Consider the following 8,902-nt stretch of genomic DNA (forward strand, 5'->3'; position numbering starts at 1 on the left):
ATTATAATGAAGAGTCATTGGCTAGAAGATGCACCTCACTTTAGTTTCCACGTGATTCATTCTTTCTTGGTGGTTGCTTCTTTCAAGGCTGCATCAGTTGTTCCGTAGTCTATTAGGAAAGATGAATTGCATTTCTATGTGTACGACGACTACTATGTTTTTCATGTATACAGAGAAGTAAAAAAATATGCTGACAGGGTTGCTAATTTAGATTTGGATTCTAGAATAAGTTTTCTTGATTGTTACATTGGTTAAGTGTTGCCTCCCATCGTTGGTTGTCATTCTTTTGTATATTTTCTTTTTCTTTTTAATGTATTTTCCTCTAGAAGTAATTGATTGTTGAAACTTTGGGGTTCCTTCACAGTGATGCTTTCTGAAGTTAACACATGAATTGGTCAAACAATGTCCAAGAAATGGAAACTACTAATAGTTTTCAAGCATAAGATAAAATTTAAACATTAGTTAGCTTGAATTGTTATATTTTTCCTCAATGGGTTTTGTACACAACATATTACACTCGAACAACCACTATTATCTGTTAACAAGAATAGCTGAATGGAACTCAGCCAAGAATTTTAATGAGACAAAGTAATTGAATGTAAACACCTGCTAAAAGAATCAGCATCAACCAGTTACGCTCATCTGAGCCTAACAGTTCAAAACACGGTTTATGACCCCAGCTAGGTATTCCAAGTTGGCTCCTTTGACAAATCCGCAGCAGTAGATGAGATAACCTTTTGGAAAGGTAATAGCAGATAATCATCTGAATATCTGGACACGAATGGTTCATGAAGCGAACAAGCTCCAGTGATGATCTGAAGGCAAATTTTCCTTGATCTTTTCAAGCCGTTTAAGGATCTCTATGAACGAAGGTCTTTTATTTATGTCAGAAGCCCAGCACTCATCTGTTAAACTAAGAACATGCAAGGTCAAATTCCATATGATTACAAATTACAAGCCTGAAGCTGCTCTAAGAAATAGTTGATATAACAGAGATAGATGAGTATTTGACTAGACTGGAACTTCTAACATCCTAATTGTAAAACATTCATAACCTACTACCAAGTGATCTCAAAATTATAGATTTCATATTTATGCTTGTTCACACTATGACTCTAGGAGTATTACCAAGCGGCACACAGCATAAGCATAAGCATAAGCATAGTTGTAAAATTTTCTTCCAAGTACGACAGAGAAGCAGGATAAAAATAAATGTCTCACTGTTGTTCTCGTAACTTAAAATCATATTCTCATTCATTATGACTCAGATCGTCACAAGCTTTAACAACTGTTCACACACTAACAATATAGACGCTGGGTTGGTGTAAAAGGAAAAGAAGGGGGGAAGTGGATGCTAAGTTATACCTCTGCAAATAGCAAACAGGAATGGGATACAAAAGGAAAAGAAATTGGATTTGAGAGGGAGGGCGGGGAACTGGATAATTAGAAATGACTTACTCTCGCAGGTCAGAGGTGTAACTCTTTGCCCGAAAAGAAGGTCTGTGTCCTTCTGCCACATATTTGGCTCCATCATATGGTTCATAATTTGAAAAAGGCGGTTCACCTTCAAGCATCTGATCCATCCAAAGAAGATTACAAGAATAGTGAATTTGAAGTTTAGAACTAGTTTCAACTTTTACAATTTTATCAAACAAAATTATAAGCCTTATGTGTGCCGAATTACCTCATACAGAATCATTGCAAAGGAGAACACGTCAACCTTCTTATCATATCTCCGGTGTTTGAAAACTTCAGGAGCCATGTAGCGGTCTATTTTTTCCCCCAAAAGAAGGAAATTTCAATTTTGTGCAGAAATGTTACTGCTTTTAATTAAAAAAATTGCATACATTCCTTCAACTTTACCTCATTTTGAAATAGCCACATTAAAATTCCAATTTCATATTAACCTTTTCTAAACCTAAATTAGGTAGACTCCTTTATGCATAAGCGTAACAAAAACCATTCATCATATGACATGCGTATTGATTAATTCATTTGATAATCTCGTACTTACTCATGATTTTATTTTATTTTTAAAATACTCTTACTTTCTATTCCTTTTAATTATTCTAAATTTTTTAATTTATGGAAAATGAAAATAAAATACAAATATTACAAACAAATTAGATGTTATCTCATGCAATGCAAGTTATTATCAGTGATTTAAACTTAATTTGAGCGGAATGGCCTGATAGCAGATTTAGAAAGTTAAGCACTCACCTCATTATGCAAGTTCAAGGTGGATATTTGAAAACAAGGTAAAGTTCATGGCATGTCTATGCATTTTTCCCTTATTAATTTGAAGAAAATTCTCATACTCACAGCTTCCAGTTTCTCCAGTCATCTTGTATACATCATGAGAACTTTGGACCTTAATAAGCTTACTAAGTCCAAAATCACCAACTTTTAAATGGTCGGCACTAGAATTGACTAAAAGAACATTCCTGAAATTTTAGGGGTAAAAAAGATTTCAACGTGTAATGCATTGTATCGACAAATAAATAAATTCCTGTCATGTTCTAGATCATGTTACATACTCTAAATCAAGGAGAAAGAAAAATTGAAATCAATTTGTAAGAATAACATATTTACCTTGGCTTTAGATCTCGATGAATAATAACATTTGGTTCATTGTGAAGATAGGCCATCCCTCTACAAACAATATTCACAAAATATAGATTAGAATAATAGTTAGAGTCAATGAAGCTTCATGCTTTCAAATGTTTAGATTTCCTAACAATAGTTTATCAGCATTGTTAGAATACATGATGCTCTATGATGGGCTTAGTTATGCATCTGACAACATTCTTGAGGGCCGCCTCCTCCCCTAATCACCTCAAAAAGAATAATCAGTTTCTTTAACAGAGAAATAACAGAAAACTTCAATGATTTTTAAGTGAGTTTGTGAATAGAGTTTTTGTTTGAAACAAAAATGGAAAGTTAGGATAGCATTTTCCTGTATCATCATACTCATCATACACAGCAAAACTGACTATGACCAGAAAAAAAAATCACGTAGAAAATCATATCAAAGGGCATATATACGTCTTAAAAGTGTTACTCTATGTAATTTCTTCAATACAGGTACAAAATCAGTATTCTTATTCCTTAGGAGGAACCTTGGGGTCATAGTCTAAGTCAAGGTTAACATTAGATTGCATCAATGGTAGTGAGAAGTAAACAAGCACCAAGACTTGGTACGTAAGAAAAGCCAGACAGCCTATACTTTTAAGCTATAACCAATTCCATCAAAACTTGTAGTTCACTTATCAGCAAGTGAGGAAGTCAGATTTAGGTGAAAGGTGATTGAGTTATTTGAGTTGAACAGCTTGTTTGCATCCCTTCATAACACTGACAACGTTTGGTTTTTTATTTTATTTTTGTAGCAGATAAAGAAAAGTACATCATTGACATGGGTAGAATACATTGTCTAAACAGGGGATGGAATATCTTAGAACATGGAAAAATGCAGTAAACTTCCCAGGCCATCACCTTGAAGCATCCATAACCAAAACATCAAAGAAAACCATAAGCAGAGTCCAATACAATTTCAAATAAGTTGAGGCAAAGAGACACCCATAAAGATACAAGACTTTTACAAGGTCACGCACATCAGTCATTCACAATATCCTATAGTAATTGCATTGTAAAGCTAGACGGTAAAACACTATTTTCTATACCAATGCTCAAGTTATGAGCTTTGGGAGTTCATTTAAAACAATAATCTTTTATTGATTTTGATGTTGCTTGGAAACTTCTGGAAACTTTTTAGTAGGTTTGGCTAGCTTCTTTTGAGATTGGCATATCTTCCGTCCATCCATTTCAGTAAAGTAGAGGGCAACGGTGTAAAGTCCTATGCAAGAGTTCTCTCCTTGCAATCCCAGGTCTTTGATGGGGTCAAATTTAACAGTTGTTTCGACTTATCAATCACTGTCACCCGAGAATTATCCATTTTAGGAGTGATTTATAATTTATAATTGTATAGCAGATTTACAGAGAGGTTGAAGAGATCTAGGGGTTAATGTCTCTCTTGCTTTGAGGTTTTCTGATTAAAAATAAAGGAAACATAAAAAATGACACACCATACCGAGCAATATCCAAGCCAAAGTTGATAGCTGTTGATGGACTAAGAGAACCTTTGTCCTTGAGGTACTTATGAAGATCGCCCTACAAATGACAAGAAATATTGAATTTAGGAAAGTTCAATCTTAAAGCACAAGATTTCGTAAGTTCAGAGCATCTGAACCTAGGTGTCTAGTCATATGCATTCACGTACTCCTCTTAGATACTCAGTAATTAACATAAGGGGCTTCTTGTCTGTAACAGCTCCAAGAAATTGAACAACATTAGGGTGTCGAAGTTTCACAAGTAAATTAACTTCGTGCCTGAAGTCCTGACTGTATTAAAAAGTAATCAACAAAAAATAAAAGGATAAGTGACTGAAAAAAATGTAAGATAGAAAAAATGGTCGCTTTCTGAAAATACACGAGCTTAATCACAAGTTTGTCTGTGTATTGCCTTCTCTCTCCTTTTGATTATTCATATTTCATTTTTTAGGGTTTTCATTATACATGGGCTTTAAATAAGCCATTTTGCCCAAAGAGGTAGCTGGTTCAAACAGAACAAACATCATCGCAAGAAACAGTTTAATTATTGAAATGGTTACCCATAGCCAAGGGGTCCAGAAGTAGACAATTTTAGTTTGCAAAGGACAAGTTCATTTTTTGAATAAAGAAGTAAATGTCAAAGTCAAATTTACAAAAAACAAATTTTAGAAATTTTTTGGAGGACCATGTCTGCCTTCTCAGGCTCCAAGTGGATTTACCAGTAGCCCCAAGTAAGCCTTGACAGAAGACAGATTATAGCAAGGTATTTGTTTTAACACATTGATCGACCACAGGCACTCAGAAGACTTTTACATCACCGATAATCTGTTAACTATATAGCAATCAAATCAAGAAAAATTCTAGAAATTAAATAAAGGATCTTACATCACCAATCTATCATCTGACAGAGATGGAAGAATACGTTTGACGGCAACTGGCGTTCCACGCCAATGGGCTTTTAAGATCTCGCCAAAGGATCCCTTCAGAAAACGCACCCACAATAAGACCAAACCTCAAGAGCAGATTTGGTTCATCAACAGTATAAATGCAAAGTTCAAGTAAAATGACAGGAGCAGTAAAGCAATCGCGTAGAATTGACAGCAAGAAACACAGTGCATACAGAAATTCAAAAACTTAGAAAAACCAAGATAAATAAATTAAAAATAATAAATTACCAGATTATCATCATGAAGAGTGACAATTGAAGACTCAAATAAGTGTACTCACATACGATAAATCTATGATAAAGACAACAGTTTCATACTTACAACTCTACCACCATAAATACAGTGCAAGTTCTAAAATTCACAGTAAGATCTTGATACAGTACAATGCCAACGAGATCAAAAAAATATAGAAAACACCTTTCCAATGCAAACTGAATGAGAGAAATCCAGCTCAGATGGGTCAACTTCCCAGTCACATTTGCTAGGCAATGGGGGAAGAACAGGGCTATGTTCACAATGACTTCCAGTTTGGCCCTACGTGATCAAACATCAAACTCATCAAGAATTACAACACATAGGCACATTAGTATCACAAACACATTCTTCCCTCCTTTTCATGAAATAGAAAATACATTTTTATTTTATCTTTTGGTTTGAGACAACAGGTATCACTCTCCTCATAAGGCAACATGATTAGAACTGAAGAGGATTTGATTAAGCTCGAACAATCTGTGTCAGTGTCAGTTAATCGACGTGCTAACATTTCTATTTTCATTGTTACAAAATAAAGCCCCTTCCATTGAATATACTTACATAAGACAAGCCTCCATTTAACTTCAAAAGCTCAATCATCGCCAATTTTTTAGCTCCTTCTGCATCAGCCAAAGGCTTTCCAGAACAAAGCAACACTAAATTATTCATCAGAAAAAGTAAAATCTTCTTTAATTAACGAATCAATCATTACACGACATACATCGAGAGGAAGAGAGAGAGAGAGAGAGTACAGTGTTTTTCCAACGATCCAAAGCATTGATGTCAGCACCGAATTCGAGCAAGCAATTACCAACCTCGACCCAACCGTGGAGCGAAGCCACGTGCAGCGGCGTACGGCTGTCGTAATCCCTAGCCTTCACCAGCGATGGATCCTCCTCGAGAAGCTTCCGCACAGCCGCAGCGTCGTTTTGGTGCGCGTGCCACAGAATGAGAGACGTTCGACTCACCCGAGCCTTCTCCTTCGCCGCCGTGCCGGAAGTTCCGCTGCTGCCGGTGCTCATCGCCGATTGCCGCCCTCCTCAGTTGCTATGCTTCGATCACTGCTCGCGAAATGCAACGCGGAAATCAAATGCTGTAAAACGCACATGCAAATGAAATTGAAGATCAGAAACGGTTCCCTGTAATGTGCAATGTTCTAATTTGTGGCTTTGTTTCTCCTTTTTAGTTTGGTGGTGTCATGTGATTGTGTAGTTTCTGGCTCTCGTATCAGTTTTATTAGTTATTCAGCGTTTACTAATTCAACTGTTTTTTTGTTTTTGCAAGTGCTTTAAATTAATTAATTAATATGTTTGGAATTTAAAGATTATTTATTCAAGTGCATTACACTTTAATTAATCAATTGTATCCTGATTAAATTCCATATTCGAATTCCATTTTTAAATATTATCTTCACTTTGAAGCATTTTTTTTCTGTTTTTTCTTGTTAGGATCAGGTGTGGGGTATATCCTGTTTTTGTATGACACCTTTCTTCCTCCTTTTACTATTTTAATATATTCACACTTTATAGATTGCCACCAGTTCAATTTATACTATGAATTCAAATTTTATACTTTATACATTTCTTCAGTGGAGAACTTCTGTTCATACTGAATTAAGATTATGATTTCATTTTAGACTAAACAATTACTATGATAATGTTGTGTTATACTAATCTTATAAATTTAAGAAAAAGTTTAAATGAACTTTTCAAACATTTTAGAATTCTAAATTTAAATAAATTAATCTATATATCATTATTATTTAAATCTCAAGACTAGAGCCAAATTAAAATATAATAATTTTAAAGACTTGCATAAAATCTTTTAAAAAACTTACTTATTTATTTATTTATTTTAGTTTTCAAAAATCAATATGACAAAATAATACAATTTTAATAACTAAATTGAATGTTTTCTCTTCATTTTATCATATTACTGCTAAGTCAAATAAAAACTATATATTAATTGTAGGATGAAATCATTCACAATAGAATAGTGGAATCTTCTTATTTAGATCAACATACTCCAATTCATATATACGATGAATTATATCGTAAAATTCGTCTTCTCCTCCGTCAATGACACCTTTAACATACAAGTCATTATTGGTTGTTTTCTTACCACCAATTCATGCTTTTTGTTCCGTCCGGTTGACTGGGACGTCTTCGTGCGCGACCTCAACCGTCAGCTAGGGACTCCTTCCCACTGGTTACCTGTGGATTCCTGCAAAAAGAGGACAAAAGGGCGCCCTAGCGGCCGTTTGCACTCTGACGCTCAAGTCAGCCAGCAAGAAACACCAAAACTGTGCACCTCCGTATCTGAGCACCGCGTGTGGCACTCTGAAGGTGGTAAAAAAAGAAACTGTGTGTAGTGTGTATTCTCCTTCTAGCAAAAATCTTTCCCTAGTCCCTTGTCCCTAACCTCAAGGATCGAGCAAGCAACTAGAGAGTTTCTGGGAAATTTGCCAAAAGTTCCAACCCCGTTCCCCACATTCTCCGCGCTATTTAAACTACCCAAGCATTTAAAGCGCCTTAAAGCGCTTTTAAGCACAAACGTAACGCGCTCAATTAAAGCGTCTAATTAGAAAACGTAGCGCATTTAAGACGTTGAAACGCTTGGGAGCCATTATAGTACCTGAACGCTCGAAACGGAAACTGTATTGAATGACTTTAATTACCTGGCACCTGACTAAAGGGTGTTTCTATTCTGACCTGGCTGTCGTACACGTGGAGGACCTCACGACGCCATGACCCCATCTGGGGGCGTTTCTGCCCATTTGGGGACGTTTCTACGTGTGAGTCCTCCTGCCTGGGAGTGCTACTGCGCTAGGGGTGACTTTTTGGGTGCCAACTCATGCCCCCAATCATCTAGTCACTCACTTTGAGAGCGTATCTGCCTTCCTCTTGTACCCTGCACCCGGCTACCCTGGGCGTGACCTTCCTCTTGAGTCGTATCTGTCCCAAAGGCGTCTCTGGGGCGGCAGGGGTACTTCCCGAGTCAGGCTGCCCTACACTGGTGTTGTTACTATGGCCTTGAAGCCACCTTTCTCTCCTCTTTATTACTGATCCCTGGTTATCCAGGGTTTGGGGCCTTCCCACGGCGTCGCCCCCTCCACGGTCTTTCCTACCCATGGGTATCGGGGAACCACGCTGTGATTGCCTTGCTTTAGTAATGTTTGATCTGGCGACGCCCTGGTTGGGCGACGCCTTGCCTTGGCGACGCCTCTCCTTGACGACGCTTGCACTTGGCGTCTCTTTACCTCGGCGACGCCTTGTGTTGACTTTGACTCCTGGAGTTGACTTTGACCTTGACTTAGTCAATGCCCGGATACGGGACGGTACACTTTTGTATGAAACGTATACCTATTAACTAAGTACATTTTCCATGATGTTGCCTTTGAGTTAGGTCCTAAGAAAGTCCCTTCATGTTTAGGTCGATTACATTCCTTTCATCATGAACCTGTGTCGTAGTGATAAGAGAACATTACATTTATTTATGAAATTCTGATTAAATTAGAAGCATGTGTGGGTTATGGTTACACTTACGTAGCTCTTGAACCATTCAAGAAAATTGTTATGTGTACCGTCCCGTATCAGG

The 8,902-nt window shown here is 36.8% G+C and overlaps 1 protein-coding gene across 4 annotated transcripts; it reads right to left on the reverse strand.

The window, feature by feature from the left end:
• Nucleotides 1-445: 445 nt before the first annotated feature.
• LOC137810807 (serine/threonine-protein kinase VIK-like) lies at nucleotides 446-6,639 on the reverse strand. 4 transcript variants are annotated; one of them, XR_011080971.1, is made up of 11 exons: nucleotides 6,058-6,561; nucleotides 5,867-5,941; nucleotides 5,471-5,587; nucleotides 4,992-5,086; nucleotides 4,277-4,397; nucleotides 4,088-4,167; nucleotides 2,593-2,652; nucleotides 2,221-2,444; nucleotides 1,685-1,770; nucleotides 1,459-1,574; nucleotides 446-905 (listed from the first exon to the last, which is right to left on the reverse strand). XR_011080971.1 is itself a non-coding variant. In XM_068612258.1 (11 exons), exons 1-11 carry the CDS (start codon nucleotides 6,325-6,327, stop codon nucleotides 787-789), a joined length of 1,269 nt encoding a protein of 422 aa, XP_068468359.1. In that variant the 5' UTR covers nucleotides 6,328-6,639; the 3' UTR covers nucleotides 446-786. The 4 variants fall into 4 exon arrangements, 2 of the variants coding, with proteins under 2 accessions (XP_068468359.1, XP_068468360.1); XR_011080970.1 differs by having other exon boundaries at nucleotides 446-913; XM_068612258.1 differs by having other exon boundaries at nucleotides 446-913; nucleotides 2,323-2,444; nucleotides 6,058-6,639.
• Nucleotides 6,640-8,902: the final 2,263 nt, after the last annotated feature.

This window comes from Phaseolus vulgaris, chromosome 2, assembly GCF_000499845.2.
Source record: "Phaseolus vulgaris cultivar G19833 chromosome 2, P. vulgaris v2.0, whole genome shotgun sequence".
Taxonomy (NCBI): domain Eukaryota; kingdom Viridiplantae; phylum Streptophyta; class Magnoliopsida; order Fabales; family Fabaceae; genus Phaseolus; species Phaseolus vulgaris.